General features: G+C 45.4%; 1 protein-coding gene across 9 annotated transcripts in view; it reads left to right on the forward strand.

The window, feature by feature from the left end:
- dop1b (DOP1 leucine zipper like protein B) overlaps window positions 1-13,030 on the forward strand; it is a 193,950-nt gene extending 180,920 nt beyond the window's left edge. For all 9 annotated transcript variants that reach the window (XM_072259923.1, XM_072259925.1, XM_072259916.1 and 6 more), the window contains 2 exons: window positions 6,470-6,599; window positions 11,919-13,030. In XM_072259923.1, coding sequence (XP_072116024.1) covers window positions 6,470-6,599; window positions 11,919-12,197 — 409 coding nt within the window. In that variant the 3' untranslated portion in view covers window positions 12,198-13,030. The remainder of the gene's footprint in view (window positions 1-6,469; window positions 6,600-11,918) is intronic.
- The last annotated feature ends 5,259 nt before the right edge of the window (window positions 13,031-18,289 follow it).

Consider the following 18,289-nt stretch of genomic DNA (forward strand, 5'->3'; position numbering starts at 1 on the left):
ACCTTTTACATCCTGACTAATCAAGAACATGCCAACCTCTGACTAAGTGCATCCAATGACCTGACTCCACAACCAGCTGTGGAAATGAATTCCACAGATTCACTACTGTCTGGCTAAAGAAGTTCAAACTCATCTCTGTCGCTGGTTTGAGTGACATCCCTCTATTCTGAGGTTTTGCTCTCTGGTCCTAGACTCCCACACTATAGGAAACATCCTTTCCACATCCACTCTATCTAGGCCTTTCAATGTGCGATAGGTTTCAATAAGGTCCTCCCTCATTCTTCTAAATTCCAGCGAGTAAAGGCCCAGAGCCAGTAGTCGCTCCTCATGTGCCTTTCATTTCCATAAACCTCCTCTGAATCCTCTCCAATCTCAGCAAATCCTTTCTTAAATAAGGACCCAAAACTGCTCTCAGTAGTCCAAGTGAGGCTTCACCAGTGTCTTATAAAGCCTCAGCATTACATCATTTTCTATTCTAGTCCTCTCAAAATGAATGCTAACATTGTAATTTCCTTCCTCATCACTGACTTAGCCTGCAAATTAACCTTCAGGGGATCCTGCACAAGGACTCCCAAGTCCCTTTGCATCTCGGAATTTTGAATTTTCTCCCCGTTTGGAAAATAGTCAATGCTTTTATTCCTTCTACCAGAGTGCATGAGCATATACTTTCCTGGACTGTATTCCATCTGCCACTCTGCATGAGTCCTTCTGTAGCTTGTCTACCTCCCCAAAACCACCTGCCCCTCCACCTACTCTGTCTTCGTATTTAGCATCAGCAGGATAGTGTAATACATAACAACAAACTATAAATTACAATAAGAAATATATATTTTAAGAAATTAACAGTGCAAATAGCAAAAATAGTGAGGTGGTGTTCATAGGTTGGTTCATTTTCCATTTGGAAATCTGATGGCACAGGGGAAGAAGCTGTTCCTAAAACGTTGAGTGTGTGTCTTCGGGCTCCTGTACCACCTCCCTGATGGTCGCCATGAGAAGAGAGCATGTCATGCGGGGCTTGGAATAAAAGGTTCACCATCAAGGCTTTTTCCTTATCTTTACGAGAAAATATGAAGGTATCAATGCAGGCATGCTGGCCATACCTCCATAAGAACATATGCAATAGAAGGTGAGGCCACTCAGCCCTTCAGGCCTGCTCCGGCATTCAGCAACATCACACGGTATGCACTGTGGAGAGCATGCTAATTTGTTGCGTCTCCATCTGGTACGCAGGGGCCACTGCACAGGATTGGAAAAAGCTGCAGAGGGTTGCAAACTCAGCCAGCTAGCTCATGGGCACTAGCCACTCCAGCATCGAGTACATCTTCAAAAGTTGTCCTGCAATTGTACCCTCCAGATGAGAAAATCCGCAGATGATGGAATGAAGCAACACACATAAAATGCTGGAGGAACTCAGCAGGCCTCCAGTTCATTGTACCTTTCTCCTCCTTCCTACATAATCAATATGTATCACGTTTATCCTTGTCTAAGAAAGGATGTGCTGACATTGGGGAAGGGTTCAAAGGGAGGATCATGAAACTGATTCCAGGATGGAAAAGCTTATCATATAGAGTTTTTGATGGCTCTGGGTCTCTACTCGCTAGAATTCAGATGAATGAAGGGTGACCTCACTGAAGCCTATCGAATGTTGAAAGGTCTTGATAGAGTGGATGTGGAACAACGTTTCCTGTGGGGAGGGGGGTGGAATCTAAGCCTAGAGGACGCAGCCTCAGAATGGACTGCAATGATATAAGACCACAAGACATAGGAGCAGAATTAGGTCATTTAGCCCATCAAGTCTGCTCTGCCATTCCATCATGGCTGATCCTGGATCCTACTCAACTCCATACACCTGGTTTCTCGCCAGGAAACTATCAACTTCCACATTAAATATACCCACGGACTTGACCTTCACCACAGTCTGAGGCAGAACATTCCACAGATTCACTACTCTCTGGAAAAAAAAAGTCCTCCTTATCTCTGTTCTAAACGGTCACCCCTCAATTTTGAGGCTGTGCCCTCTAGTTTTGGATACCCCCACCACAGGAAACATCCTCTCCACATCCACCTTATCTAGTCCTTTCAACATTCGGTAGGTTTCAATGAGGTCACCACACATTCTTCTAAATTCCAGTGAGTACAGGCCCAAAGCTGCTAAACACTCCTCATATCTTAACCCCTTCAGTCCCAGAATTATCCTTGTGAACCTCCTCTGGACTCTCCAATGACAACACATCCTTTCTGAGACATGGGGCCCAAAATTGTTGACAATACTCCAAGTGCGGCTTGATTAGTGTCTTATAAAGGCTCAGAATTATCTCCTTGCTTTTATATTCTATTCCCCTTGAAATAAATGCCAGCATTGCATTTGCCTTCTTTACCATAGACTCAACCTGCAAATTAACCTTCTGGGAGTCTTGCATGAGGACTCCTAAGTCCCTCTGCACCTCTGATGTATGAACCTTCTCCCCATTTAGATAATAGTCCACACTATTGTTCCTTTTGCCAAAATGCATTATCATATATTTCCCAACACTGTATTCCATCTGCCATTTTTTGGCCCACTCTTCCAATTTGTCCAAGTCCTGCTGCAATCACTTTGCTTCCTTAGTACTACCTATCCTTCCACCTATCTTTGTATCATCTGCAAACTTTGCCACATATCCATCAATTCCATTATCTCATTCATTGACAAACAATGTGAAAAGTAGTGTTCCCAGTACTAACCACTAGTTACTGGCAGCCAACCAAAAAAGGTCCCTTTTATTCCCACTCACTGCTTCCTGCCTGTCAGCCATTCCCCTATCCATGCCAGTATCTTTCCTGTAACGCCACAGGATTTTATCTTGTTAAGCAGCTTCATGTGTGGCACCTTATCAAATGCCTTCTGAAAATCCAAGTAAATGACACCCACTGCCTCTCCTTTGTCCACCCTGCTTGTTACTTTCTTGAAGAACTCTTAACAGATTTGTCAGGCAAGATTTCCCTTTACAGAAACCATGCTGATTTTGACTTATTTTTATCATTTGTCTGCAAGTACCCCAAAACCTCAAACTTAATAATAGACTCCAGCACTTTCCCAACCACTGAGGTTAGGATAACTGGCCTATAATTTCCTTTCTTTTGCCTTCCTCCCTTAACGAATGGAGTGACATTTGCAATCTTCCAGTCCTCCTGGACCATGCCAGAATCAAGTGACCAATGCATCCGTTATCTCTTCAGCAACCTCTCTCAGGACTCTGGGATGTGGTCCATCTGGTGCAGGTAACTTTTGCACCTTAAGGCCTTTGCATTTGCCTAGCACTTTTCCCTCGGTAATAGTAATGCCACTCACTCTTGCCTACTGACACTCACGGACCTCTGGCATACTGGTAGTGTATTCCACAGTGAAGACAGATGCAAAGTACCCATTAAGTGCATCTGCCATTTCTTTGTCCCCCATTACTACCTCACCAGCATCATTTTCCAGTGGTCCAATATCAACTCTCACTTCCCTTTTACTCTTTATATAACCGAAAGAACTTTGGTATGTTGCTTTATGTTATTGGCTAGTTTGCCCTCATATTTCATTATTTCCCTTTTTATAGCTTTTTTAGTTGCCTTTTGTTGGATTGTAAAAGCTTCCCAATCATCCAACTTCCCACTCACTTTTGCTACTTATATGCCCTGTCATTGGCTTTATGCAGTCCTTAATTTCCCCCTTGTCAGCCATGGTTGCCTAACTCTGCCATTTGAGAAACTACTTCTGTGGGACATATCTATCCTGTGCCTTGTGAATATTCCCAGAAACTTCAGCCACCTCTGCTTTGCTGTCATCCCTGGCAGTATCCTCCTCCAATCCACCTGGGCAAGCTCCTCTCTCATGCCTCTGTAATTCCCTTTATTCCATTGAAATACTGATACATGTGACTTCTGCTTCCTATCAATTTGCAGTATGAATTCAATCATAATCACTGTCTCCTAAGGGTTCCTTTACATTAAGCTCCCTAATAAGATCTAGGTTAGTACAGAACACACAATCTCATATAGCCTTTCCCTGAGTAGGCTCAAGCACAAGCTGCTCTGAAAAGTCATCTCTTAGGCATTCAACAAATTCCCTCTCTTGTGATCAAACACCAACCCGATTTTCCCAATCCCCTTGCATATTGAAGTCCCCCATTACAACTGTGTCAATACCCTTATTATATGCTCTTTCCAGCTCCCTCTGCAATTTCAATCCCACATCTTGACTACTATTTGGAAGCCTATATATGATTCCCATAAATTTTTTTTACCCTTGCAGTTTCTTAACTCCACCCACAAAGATTCAACATTCTCTGACCCTACGTCACCTCTTTCTAAAGATGTAATTCCATCTCTTACCAACAGAGCCACAGCACTGCCTGTGTCTTCCTGCCTGTCCTTTCAATACAAAGTATATCTTTTGATGTTAAGCTCCCAACTATGTTCTTCTTTCAGCCATGACTCAGTGATGCCCACAATGTCATACTGATCAATCTCTAATTGCGCCATGAGTTTGTCCACCTTTTCCAAATGCTGCATGTATTTAAATACAGCACCTCTAGTCCCGCATTCTTTCCCCTTTTGAATTTTGCCTGTGTGGTAAAATCTAACTCTTTGCTTTGTCTGCATTTGTACCCAAGCATTGACTGGTCCTTTCTTACATTCATTGTATACCCAACATCTACTTGTAAACGAGTTGGCTCATCCTCATCTCGATCATACTGGTTCCCATCCCCCTACCATATTAGATGTTGCTGAAGCTTTGATGTCTAGAGTTCTACCTGCTCTTGGTGCTGTTTGTTTCTGTGGTTGGCCAGGATGTTGCAATACAGAATATGTGCTCTATGAGTTATCAGCAGCTCTGCTGTCACTCTGTTTGTTGGATTAAGTTCATTACTGAAGAAATTACTTAAATTTATTTGTTTTTTATTGAGATACAGCATGGAGTAGGCCCTTCCAGCCCCTCGAGCCACACCACCCAGCAATCCCCCAATTTAACCCTTGCCCCATCATGGGACAATTTACAATGACCAATTAACCTACCAACCAATATGTCTTCGGACTGTGGGAGGAACCCGGAGCTCCCGGAGGAAACTCGCATGGTCATGGAGAGAGCATACAGACAGTGGCGTGAAATGAACCTGGGTCACTGGTACTGTAAAGCATTGTGCTAGCCACTATGCTGCTATCACAATTAAATCTTCAGGAACTTAATTTCTCTGAATCCTTGTGTAAGTCAAGTGCTTTGTGTTTTTTTTTCAGGTCACTAAGGTTCTTCGAGCACAGATACAGGGACTTTGGTATACTTAGTAGTTATCCTGCCTAATCCCAATGACCTGCAGTGGGACCATAGCTCTCTGTAACCCTTCTATCCCTGTATTTATCCAAATTTATCTTCAATGCTGCAATTAAACCAGCATCTACTACTTTCACTGGCAGCTCGTTCTACACTCGTATCATCCTCCGAGAGAAGAAGTTCCTACTCAGGTTCCCTTTAAATATTTCACCTTTCACCCTTAACCCTTGAACTCCAGTTCTAGTCTCATCCAACTTCTGTGGAAAAAGCCTGCTTGCATTGAACCTATCTATACCCCTCATAATTTTGTATACCTCTATCAAATCTCTCTTTATTCTCCTGAAATCCAGATTTTAAAAAAACATACTGACCAATACAAACTTTCCCTATAACCCAGATCCTCAAGTCCTGGCAACACCCTTGTAAATTTTCTCTGCACCTATTAAATCTTACTGATCTCTTTCCTGCAGGTAGGTGACCAGAACTACATACAATATTCGTCCGAGTATTAGTAGGCTATTCAATTTGCAAGTGTAGTTGCAGAGAAGCTTGATCACATCCTTTTTCTGTTCAATGCACATACATCCTCATCATTGGCCTCAACTCCTGTGAAATTGCTTCTAGTGACTTCATTCTTCACTATCATTGGCCCCAATACTGACTGGCTGGCACTAACGCTGACTTCTCTATCATGAATATTTTCAGTTAACTTAATCTTAAATATTTTTAAATTAATGCAACATCAGATTAGCCTAGAAACTGGAGTGAAGCCACCTGACCTCATGAAAACACTTTGTGTATCTCTCTCTCTTCTGCCTATTGCTATCAATAAATTTCCTTTAAGAAATTGTGATTATCTGTCTTAAGAGAGCTTGAGGGCCACACATTTTGGAAAAGATATTACACACTGAGTATTTAAACCTGCAGCGACAATAGGAGGATGTGCTGAATGGATTCTGAACAAGGTGAGGCCTCTGCACTGAGATCCTCCATAGCAACAGCCTAGGCTATAACTTTGGCAAAACAGGCTCTGTAGTACATTGCCAATGACCCCACGTCTACTGATCAGTTCCACGTTGGATTGAAAGAATTGCACAGAGCATGTTTTCACTGTAAGCTGGAGCATCTTTGTAACTACATGTTGAAAAATCTTTATTGTTGTGATATTTTTAGGTACAGATGGGCTTTCGTTCCTGAGGTGGATGCTGAAGATTGTAGTCCATACATGGACATTGTGGAGTCGTTCCACGCATATAAACCCTACGCCGTGCGGATTCTAGATATTCTGGATCAAAATTTTGGGGTAATAAAATTCTCTAAAAATGTTTTTATTCCCATAAGACAATCTAAATTTTTTTTTAAATTAGATATTTATTTATTTAGCTAGTGATACAGCACGGATCAGGTCTTTCCAGCTCAATGAATTGTACCACCCAGCAACCCACCTATTTAACCCTAGCCTAATCAGCTAAAAGTTCCTTCGTTAAAGTATGGGGTTTCCCTCCCTCCACTATTGATGTTGCCCTCACCTGCATCTCCTCCATTTCCCATATATCCGTGCTCATCCCATTTTTCCGTCGGCTTAATAGTGATAGGGTTCCTCTTGTCCTTACCTACCACCTGATCAGCCTCTGCATCCAACACATTATCCTCCACAACTTTTGCCATTTCCAAAGTGATCATACCACAAAACATATCTTTACCCCCCCCCCACTTTCCGCGGGGATTGCTCCCTCCGCGATTCCCACAACCACTCATCCCCACTAATCTCCACCCTGGTACTTATCCTTGCAGGCGGCCCAAGTGCTAGACCCACCCATACACCTCCTCCGTCACCTCCATTTAGGGCCCCAGGCAGTCCTTCCGAGTGAGGCAACACTTCTTTCTGGTGACCAAACATTTTCATTTACATTCCCATCCTGATGTATCGGTCTATGTCTTCCTCTTGTGCCAAGATGAGGCCACCCTCAAGATGGAGGAGCAACACCTTGTATTCTGTCTGGGTAGCCTCCAACCTGATGGTGTGAATATCGAATTCTTCCGGTAAACAAACCACCCCCCCCCCCCCCATTCCCCACTCTGACCTTTTACCTACCTATTACTTCCTCCTGGGTTATCTCCTGCTCCCCTTTCCCCTCTGGTCCACTGTCCTCTCCTCTCCTCTCCTATCCCATTCCTTCTTCTCCAGCCCTTGACCTTCCCCACCCACCTGGCTTCACCTATCACTTTCCAGTTAGCCGCCTTCCTCTCCCTCCACCTTTACATTCTGGCGTTTTCCCCCTTCCTTCTCAGTGCTGAAGAAGTGCTGCAGCCTAAAACACTGACTGTCTATTCAGTTCCATAGATACTGCCTGACCTGCTGAGTCCCTCTAGCATTGTGTGTGTGTGTTGCACTGCACACTATAGATATTGGTGTTCAACCTAACCTAACTTCAGAACACAAGAGCAGGAGTAGGCCTATTGAGCCTACCTACCCTGCCATGATGGCTGATCTGGCCATGGACTTGACTCCACTTAACTGCTTTTTTGCCATGATCCTTAACTCCCCTATTATGCAAAAATCTATCAAACTCTCTTAAATATATTTAATGAGGTAGCCTGTACCACTTCCCTGGGCAGGGAATTTCACAAATCCACTACTCTCTGGGAAAGCATATTCTCTTAATCTCAGATGCAAGTCTATTCCTCCAAAACTTGAGGCTATGACCCTTGTTCTAGTCTCTCCTTCCAATGGAAGCAATCTTCTTGCTTTAATAAACACAAGAGATTCTGCAGATACAAGGAAATCTGCAGATGCTGGAATTTCAAGCAACACACATCAAAGTTGCTGGTGAACGCAGCAGGCCGGGCAGCATCTCTAGGAAGAGGTACAGTCGACGTTTTGGGCCAAGACCCTTCGTCAGGACTAACTGAAAGAAGAGCTAATAAGAGATTTGAAAGTGGGAGGGGGAGATCCGAAATGATAGAAGACAGGAGGGGGAGGGATGGAGCCAAGAGCTGGACAGTTGATTGGCAAAAGGGATATGAGAGGATCATGGGACAGGAGGCCTGGGGAGAAAGAAAAGGTGGAGGGTGGGAAAAAAGCCCAGAGGATAGGCAAGGGGTATAGAGAGAGGGACAAAGGGAGAAAAGGGGGGGGGGGGGAGAGAGAGAGAGAGAGAGAGAGATTTTATATAAATAAATAACGGATAGGGTACGAGGGGGAGGTGGGGCATTAGCGGAAGTTTGAGAAGTCAGTGTTCGTGCCATCAGGTTGGAGGCTACCCAGACGGAATATAAGGTGTTGTTCCTCCAACCTGAGTGTGGCTTCATCTTTACAGTAGAGGAGGCTGTGGATAGACATATCAGAATGGGAATGGGATGTGGAATTAAAATGTGTGGCCACTGGGAGATCCTGCTTTCTCTGGTGGCATCCAGAACAACACACAGAATGTTGGAGAAACTTAACAGGCTGGGTGGCATCTACAGAATGGGATACAAAGTTGAAGTTTTGGGCCGACCACTTCTGTCTTTTTATCTGGAAAATTGCAAATGTCACTCCACACTTTAAGGAGGGAGGGAGAAGAAAGGAAATTATAGGCCAGTAAGCCTGATTTCAGAGGTTGGGAAGATGACCATTATTAAGGAAGAGATTTCTGGGTACTTGGAGGCATATGATAAAATAGGCCAAAGTCAGTATTGTTTCTTTAAGGGGAAATGCTGTCTGACAAATCTGTTGGAACTCTTTGAGGAAATAACAGGCAGTATCAACAAAGGAAAGTCAGTGGATGTTGTTTTCTTGGATTTCCAGAAGGCTTTTGACAAGTGCCACATATGAGGCTGCTTAAGAAGACTAGAGCCTATTGTTTTCCAGGAAAGATACGAGCATGGATAGAAGATTGGCTGACTGGCAGGAGGCAAAGAGTGGGAATAAAAGGGCCTTTCCTGGCTGGCTGCCTGCCGTGACTAAAGGTGTTCCGCAGGATTCGGTGCTGGGGTCACTCCTTTTCATATTATATGTGAATGACTTGGATGACAGAATTGATGGTTTTGTGGCCAGGTTTGTGGACACTATGAAGATAGACGCGGGGCAGGTAGTGTTGAGGAAGCAGGGAGGCTGCAGAAGTACTTAGACTGATTAGGAGAATGGGCAAAGTAGTGGCAGAAGGAATAGAGTGTAGGGTTGTGTATGGTCATGCACTTCAGTAGAAGGAATAAAGGCATGGACTATTTTCTATATGGGGCAGAAAATTCAAAAATCGGAGGTGCAAAGGGACTTGGGAGACCTTGTGCAGGATTCCTTGCTTTTGTATTCTAGTCCTCTCAAAATGAATGTTAGCGTTCATTTCGAGAGGACTAGAGTATAAGGCGCAAGGATGTAATGGTGTGGCTTTACAAGGCATTGGTCAAACCACTCTTATGGGCTCCTTATCTAAGAAAGTATGTGCGGGCATTGGAAAGGGTCCAGAGGAGGTTCGTGAGAATGATTCCAAGAATGAAAAAGTTGATATGTGAGGATTGTTTGATGGCTGTGAGCCTGTACTCGCCCAGAGTGGAGGAGGCTGAGGAGAGACATGATAGGGGTACACAAAACTGTGAGGGATGTAAGGTTCACAGTAAAATACCAATCCCCAGAACAGAAATGTAAAACTAAAGAGCAAATGTTTACAGTAAAGGTTTAGGGGAGACCCAAGGAGGATTTTCTTTTGATCCGGAGGGTGGCTGGAATCTGGAACACAGTCTGAGTAGATGGTTGAGGCAGGTAAGCTCACAGCATTTAAGGAAGATCCAAACGAGGGTGGCAGAGTAGCGGCTAGCACAACACTATACAGTGCCGCCTGTAAGATGGGGGGGGGGGTTCAATTTCCGCGGCTAACCGTAACGAGTTTGTATGCTCTCCCTGTGTTCACTTGAGTTTTCTCTGGATGCTCTGATTTAGGGTTAGTGAGTCGTGAGCATGCTAATGTTGTCGCCAGGAACATGGCGACACTTGCGGGCTGCCCCCTCGGACTGTGATCGGTGATGTAAAATGCACATTTCACTGTACGTTTCCGTACAAATATGATGGCAGAATATAGTATTAATGGTAAGACTCTTGGCAGTGTGGAGGATCAGAGGGATCTTGGGCTTTGAGTCTGTAGGACCCTCAAAGCAGTTGTGTAGGTTGACTCTGTGGTTAAGAAGGCATACAGTGTATTGGCCTCATCAATCGTGGGATTGAGTTTAGGAGCCGAGAGGTAATGTTGTAGCTATATACAGACATCCCACCTCTGCCGGAACTTCCGGGAGTCTCCTGCATATTAATAGTGGCTCCCTGATGCCCGCAAATTATATACAACATCACAGAAATCAATTTTTTTGAGAGCGAGCGAGAGAAAAGCAAGAGAGAGCGAGAGCGACTACGAGAGAGAGCAAGAGCGAAGGCAAGCGAGCGTGAAAGCGAGAGTGCGTGAGCGAGAGAGAGCGCGAGCGCGCCATGGCAGAGTGTTCCAAAAAATATATAAAACGTACATCACCCCAGACTACACTAAAGTGTACCCCTGCCTAATAGGGGTCAAAATAATGACAGTGTTGCCTGCTGCACTGTTTGCAACAGTGACTTTTCTATTGCCCATGGTGGGTTAAGACTGTAAAAGACGTGTTGAGGTGAGTTTAACAGGTGTCATTTGTTCATTAGCATAGCTAACGTTATTTAAACTAGCTGGCTAGCTGCTAAGGAGCTACTCTATTGCAGACATCCCACCTCTCCCAGAAGTCTCCCGCAAATTGATGGTGCTACCTCCCTGAAATGAGTTTTTGCAGGGTGGGATGTCTGTATGTAGGACATTGTTCAGACCCCACTTGGGAGTACTGTGCTCAGTTCTGGTTGCCTCACTACAGGAAGGATGTGGAAGCCATAGAAAGGGTGCAGAGGGGATTTACAAGAGTGTTGCCTGGATTGGGGAGCATGCCTTATGAAAACAGGTTAAGTGAACTCGGGCTTTTCTCCTTGGAGCGACGGAGGTTGAGAGGTGACCTGATAGATGTGTATAAGATGATGAGAGGCATTGATCATGTGGATAGTCAGAGGCTTTTTCCCAGGGCTGAAATGGTTGCCACAAGAGGACACAGGTCTAAGGTGCTGGGGAGTAGATACAGAGGAAATGTCAGGGGTAAGTTTTTTACTCAGAGTTTTCAGTGTGTGGAATGGGCTGCCAGCAACGGTGGTAGAGGCGGATACAATAGGTCTTTTAAGAGACTTTTAGATAGGTACATGGAGCTTAGAAAAGTAGAGGGCTATGGGCAAGTCTAGTAATTTCTAAGGTAGGGACATGTTCGGCACAACTTTGTGGGCCAAAGGGCCTGTATTGTGCTGTAAGATTTTCTATGTTTTGATCCACATGTGACAAATAAAGCTAATCTAATCTAAATTTAAATGAGCCCCTGATTGCCAAGGCAGAGAAGGTTACAGACCAAATTCTGATAAATGGGATTAGTGTAGATGTGTATTTGCTAGTCAGCATGAATTTGTTGGGCTGAAGTGTTTGTTTCAGTGCTTTTTGACGACATGGAATGAATCCAACTCCATTGCAAAGACACTTAATAAGTGGGTTAAAAGGGTGAAAAATTTTTAAAAATGTATTTTTTTTCTAATTTAACCCAGGAGGTGAATGGTGAAGAAGAGATGACATCCAGCTGTGTGTATGAATCTCCTCTCCTGACTCGACGGTCTGTTTCCAGCATTCGGATGCTTACTCACTTTTTCAGAGTACTGTGTAACGTGTTCAAAACCCAACCAAATGGAACACTTGGAGCACCAAATGCATACCATCTTCAAGACTTGATTTCTCCAACAAAACCTGCCACCGATGCCGATGTTGTTTTACGAAGAATAGAAGAAAATATAGCATTTGACTTTCTGGAAATGGCAACAGAACATTGAATTGAATATATCTTAACAATAACAGTAAAATAACAGATACTGGAAGAAATTGTTACTTTAGTCACACGCCAGAAATTTACCCTTCTAATGTTATTACTGTTACAGAACTGTTAACTGCAGAAGTTGCAAAGTTATATAATAAATGAAAATGAGGAACTCCATTTTAAATTGTATGCTTTGTAAATTTTCAGTAGTTTGAATAAGGTGCAGGGCAGAAATTAGTTCCATTTTCTAGGGGATAAATTATTGGGACCAATCCATACTTAATTTCCTGCAGTTAGAATCTAAATTGGACAACTTTTAATATGTATGCTGAAGAGGAGAATGGGTGAAACCCTGCAGGGTGATAGATTGTCTCTTATCCAGGCTAGCAGTGGCCTTACAATAAATCTTCTTTGACACAGTTCTTCCATCAAGGGCCTATCATCCTCAAAATTGCTTGTGATGGCAGTTAATAATACTAGTATATCTGATAACATAAACTAACATGACTATTTAAGATTTTGACCACTGTGAATGTGTGTAAATATAAACAATTCTGTATATACAGTTGTTTTCAGACTGAATTGCCTTTGTATCTAAACTGCATTAACACTGCACAGGTTTTGTACCCACCATCACCCCCACCCCCCACGCCCTGCCTACTTCCTGGTGGCCTCTACTAAGGAATAATCCTTCAAGGTATCCAAATGAAAATGTAAATTTAAGGGCTTGAAGAAAGGAAAACTTTTATTGCTTAAACTGGATTGATCTTTGTTTACAACATTATTTTCCATTGTTGCATATTTAATACTTTGAATGTGTGCCAAGAATAAATGCCTGTCAAATGATAACCCAAGTACTATTTTTGTCATCATTATTATGCACCATGTTGTATGATGTACGTGATCATGTTTGTTCTTGGTAAGTGATTTGCCATTGCTACCTTCTGGGCAGTGTCTTTACAAGATGGGTGACCCCAGCCATTATCTATACTCTTCAGAGATTATCTCCCTGGTGTCAGTGGTCACATCACCAGTACTTGTGATATGCACCAGCCGCTCACATGACCATCCACCACCTGCTCCCATGGCTTCACGTGACCCTGGTCAGGGGGCTAAGCAGGTGCTACACCTTGCCCAAGGGTGACCAGCAGACGAGCGGAGGGAAGGTGCACCTTACACCTCCTTTGGTAGAGATGTATTTCTACCCTGTTGCCCATTCTATCTATATCCCTCATAATTGGCATAGAGTCGTGTCAGCCTATTTTAACACAATAATAAAGAGCGCTGCAAGTCCATCTACTAGCATACATAGGAACTGATGTCAGTTCCTTACCCCTAGAGCCTTGGACAGAGCAGAGTCAACAAAGTGTACAGTTAAGTCCTGACGAAGGATCTCGGCCCGAAACATCGCCTGTACCTCTTCCTATAGATGCTGCCTGGCCTGCTCAATTTTTTATGTGTGTTGCTTGAAATTCCAGCATCTGCAGATTTCCTTGTGTGTACAATACCTAACTGGTATTCGTTGGCCTGAACAACATGCCAGCTAACAGTTAATATCAGAAAGATGCATGCAGTTCTTGAAAGGTTAGCTTTGGCACCTGTACAAAGATGCGTCATTTGCATCAGCTCAAATCAGCAAGTATTGTGTTGGGCAGATTACAAGTGCCACAACATTTCCAGCGTCAAAACAACTTGCCCCCCAACTCACTGATCTTAACTGTACTATTTTGGAATGTGGAAGAAAACCAGAACAGCCAGAGGAAACCTACATGGTCACAGGGAAAACGTACAAACTCCTCACAAACAGCGATGGGAACTGAATCCTGATCACACAGTTGGCGCTATAAAGCTCTGTACTCAGGCTATGAATACAGTGAGTGCTCTGAAACAGAAAAACACTTGGGTTGCCCTTTGATCAGACTTGTGGACCATTTCTTTCCAATGATCGTGTCACAAGATGGCGGCAGTGTAATTGACACAGCAGTCACGCCGGCTCCAACAAACAGTGAAATTTCTTGTCCTGTTTGTCTTTCTATCAACATTAAGGACACTAATATCTGCAAGTCTGCCTCGCTAGTGAGCAGAATAACAAAGGTGCTGCTCAGTTACGGATTAATGTGGGGAGCTGACTCTCCACACTGCGGCCTACTAGAGCTAGTCGGGAAGTGGGCGTCAAAAGAGGTGTACTCGAACACAGAGTGTGCCGGTGATAAAGTGAGACTTGAAGCAGGTCCCCGCAGTTCAACACTCACATTGATTCTACTTGCTAACATCCAATTGCTGGAAAATAAACTGGACTACCCGCTGCTGGGTCTGAACCAGCAGGAGACGAGGGACTGTTGCACACTTGTCCTGACACCAGGCTCCAGGACATCACTCCAGAGTCAGCCATCGAACTAGAAGGACCAATCTCCTTTCGCAGGGGGTGGTGAGGGGAGGGAGTCAGAAATCCTGTGAACTCTGGCAGGACTCATGCAGGAGGTCCATGTGTCTACATTGAAAAGAGCAGGTGTGTGAACACCTCGGAGAAATGGCCCACTGCTCACTACAGACAGAGCTGCCTTGTGGCTATACGCACTCATGGGAAAGGCTTCGGGAGTAAACCCCGAGGAAGAAATCCGGAGTCGGAGACCCTAAGGCAGTCTGATGTTGATTCAATGACATTCTGGCAGCTCCTGCAATTCAGCTGTCATCAAAACATTATGCCTGGCATCCCTTTTGACATAAGCATCTGGATCAAGAGGAGGATCATGATGCATGGGCAACTCATGGTCTTCATACACTTCCTGCCCAGGATTTGGTAATGCCAAGCTCCACAACCAACTCAAGATCTGGAGCAATGGGCAAGTGACGATGGTGCTGGGAGCCAATAGTCACGGACCTGCACTCAGGCAGCCAAGGCAGGATGGACGCTCTCTTCTCATGGGGCAAGGGCAGTGTTCAGCAGCCACGTTGGTGACAGATCAGCCCTCTTCAGGGACTGCACTGCTTTCCACCCCCTCCCACCCCCAATTGAAAAGGGTCTGGAAAAAGTGACCTAAAGAAAGCTTGCCTCATCCTATCCTACCACAGCTGACTGGACATCTATTTTGTGGTCAAACTACCTCAAAAGCCACAAAAGGAAGAAGAACCACCAGAAAGCAGAGCAAACTCTTGAGTTGGAGCATGGAGCGTCAGGACACTCATGGACAACAAGACCAGTAACAGGCCAGAGAGCTGAGCGGCACTTGTAGGACATGTGCTTCAGAAGTACAATGTCGACATTGCAGTGCTCAGTGAGACACGCCTGGCTGAGACTGGTGAAATCACAGAAGTAGGGGCTGGCTACATGTTTTTCTGGAGTGGCAAGGGAAAGGATGAGGCTAGAGAAGCTGGAATTGGCTTTGCCATCCAGACCACGATCATCAGGAACCTGGAGTTCCTCCCCAGAGGCATCTACAATTGCCTCTTGGTAATGAGGCTGCCTCTGGAAGCCAAGACTCATCTGACTCTGATCAGTGCCTATGCACCCACCATGACCTACACCTCTGAACAGAAAGAACTGTTCTACCAGGAGCTTGGCCAGCTACTACGCTCTGTCCCCAAAGACGACAGGATCCTGCTACCCGGCGATTATAATGCCCAAGCAGACAGTGATCATCAGTCTTGGCCGGAAGTCATTGGCAAGGATAACCTTGGAAAGGACAATTCAAATGGGCAGCTACTGTTCGCCTTCTGTGCAGAAAATGGGTCGTCAATCACCAACACCCTCTTTCAGCTTCCAGACATCCACGAGGCAACCTGGATGCACCTGCGCTCCAAGAACTGGCACCGGATTGATTACGTGATCACAAGGCGCCGGGACATCAGGGATGTGATCATCACCAGAGCGACGAGGGGTGCAGACTGCTGGACTGACCACATGCTGCTGAGAAGCAGGCTGTCATTTCAGATCGCTGGGGTGCTCAGGCGCCATGAGGCTGACACTAAGCAGAGGGTGAACATTCAACGGCTCGCTGACCCCAGCATCAAAGAAGAGCTGGTCAGCAAACTGGAGGAACAACTTGAGCAACTGCCTGAGGAAGCAGAACCAGAAGCAGCATGGGCTGTCTTCAGAAACACCCTGTATAGTGCTGTAAGTGCTATTCTCGGGCACTCCAAGAGGAAGCATCAGGATTGGTTCCATGAGAACAACTCTGATATTGTCACCCCTCCCAAGCAGAAGCAGGAAGCCTTTGCAAGCTAGCTCGGTGACAAGTGGTCAACCTCCAAACATGACCGCTTGAAGCACCTCCATAGTTACGTCCAGGCTGAGCTGTGGAAGATGAAAGATCAGTGATGGGAGGCCAAAGTGGGAGAGCTTCAGCACTACGCCGACCAGAACAACACAAAGACGTTTCTTGATGGTCTAAGGGCAGTGTACGGACCTTCCTCCAACATTATGGCACCAGTCCGCTCCTTGGATGGAGTGTCACCCACTGACAAAGGTGGCATTGTCCAACGCTGGGCAGACCATTTCAACCAGCTGCTGAACAGGCCATCCCAGATAGATGACCAGGCCATAGAAGACATGCCCCAGTGCCCAGCCTTGGAGGCTCTTGCCGATCCCCTCCACATTGGTAGGAGCTAGGAAGGCAGCCAACCAGCTGCAGCCAGGTAGGGCCCCTGGCCCAGATGGGATCCCACCAGAAGTCTTCAAGAAGGGTGGCAAATCCCTCCTTCAGAGACTGACAGAGCTCATGCAGCCATTCTGGAAGATAGCCTGTGTACCACAGGACTTTAGGGATGCAAACACCATCCACAAATACAAGAGCAAGGGGAACAGGGCATCCTGTGACAACCACAGAGGCATATCTCTCCTGAGCATAACCGGGAAGATCAAGGCCGTTTCATACTGAACAGGATTACCTCTCACCTCCTTGATGACATTGTCTCAGAGAGCCAATGTGGATTCAGGTCTAACAGAGGGACAGTGGACGTGATTTTTGCTGTCAGACAGATGCAGAAGTGTCAGAAACAGAACCAGAATCTCTATGTCCTCGTTGTGGACCTGATGAAGGCAATTGATACCATCAGTCGCACAGGCCTTTGGTGCACCCTTGAGTTAGGCTGCCCCCCCAAGGCTGGTCAGCATTGTCAGGTCATTCCACAACGGCACGATACCAATGTCATCGAAAACAGCTGCACCTCTGACTTCTTCCTAGTAACCAGTGGTGTTAAGCAGGGCTGTGTCCTTACTCTGTTCAGCCTGCTGTTTGCCGTGATGCTGTTCTCCTCTCTCTCACAGACTAATGCAGGAATACCAAATTGCTACAGGACTGACAGATGCTTTTTTAAAAATCTGTGTTGCCTCAAGGCCAAGGCCAAAGTGCTGGAAGCAATAGTACGAGACCTCCTCTTCGCAGATGACTGCGCTCTTGCAGCGCACACTGAAAGGGACCTGCAGGAGCTCACTGACTGTCTCGCTGTGGCAGCAAGAAAATTTGCCCTAACCATCAGCCTGCAGAAAACAGAAGTTCTACTTCAGCCCGCGCCCCATACCGACCCTGTGGCACCACAAATTGAGATTGAAAGCACACAGCTCAGCAATGTTGATCACCTACCTGGGAAGGTGCCTCACCCTCCTGCAGTCTAAATCAAGAGGTCTCAAATAGACTTGCAAAAGCTGGAGAATCCTTTGGCTGGCTATGGACTCGTGTGTGGGGAGAATGTGGCATCAGGCTGAAGACAAAGATGGCAGTCTACAGAGCAGTCATCCTGACTTCTCTGCTGTATGGTTGTGAAACATGGACCCCATACCACAGGCACATCAAGATGCTTGACCAGTTCCGCCCGTGATGCCTTTGCAAGATCATGGGCATCTCTTGGCAAGACAAAGCCCCCACCACAGAAGTGCTATGAAGGGCCAAGAGCTCTGGCACAAAGACACTGATCATGAAGGCTCAACTTCGATGGGTTGGACATGTGTCCAGATGGAAGATAACCACCTTCCAAAGATGATATACTTTTCCAAGTTGGCACAGCAGCAGAAAGCAGGGAGACCCCACAAAGCACTATAAAGGCTGTGTGAAAGTGTCCTTGAAGGCAGGCAATATCCCTGTGACTGACTGGGAGGCCTTGGCCAAAGAC

The sequence above is a fragment of the Mobula birostris genome, chromosome 6 (assembly GCF_030028105.1).
Source record: "Mobula birostris isolate sMobBir1 chromosome 6, sMobBir1.hap1, whole genome shotgun sequence".
In the NCBI taxonomy this organism is placed as follows: Eukaryota; Metazoa; Chordata; class Chondrichthyes; order Myliobatiformes; family Myliobatidae; genus Mobula; species Mobula birostris.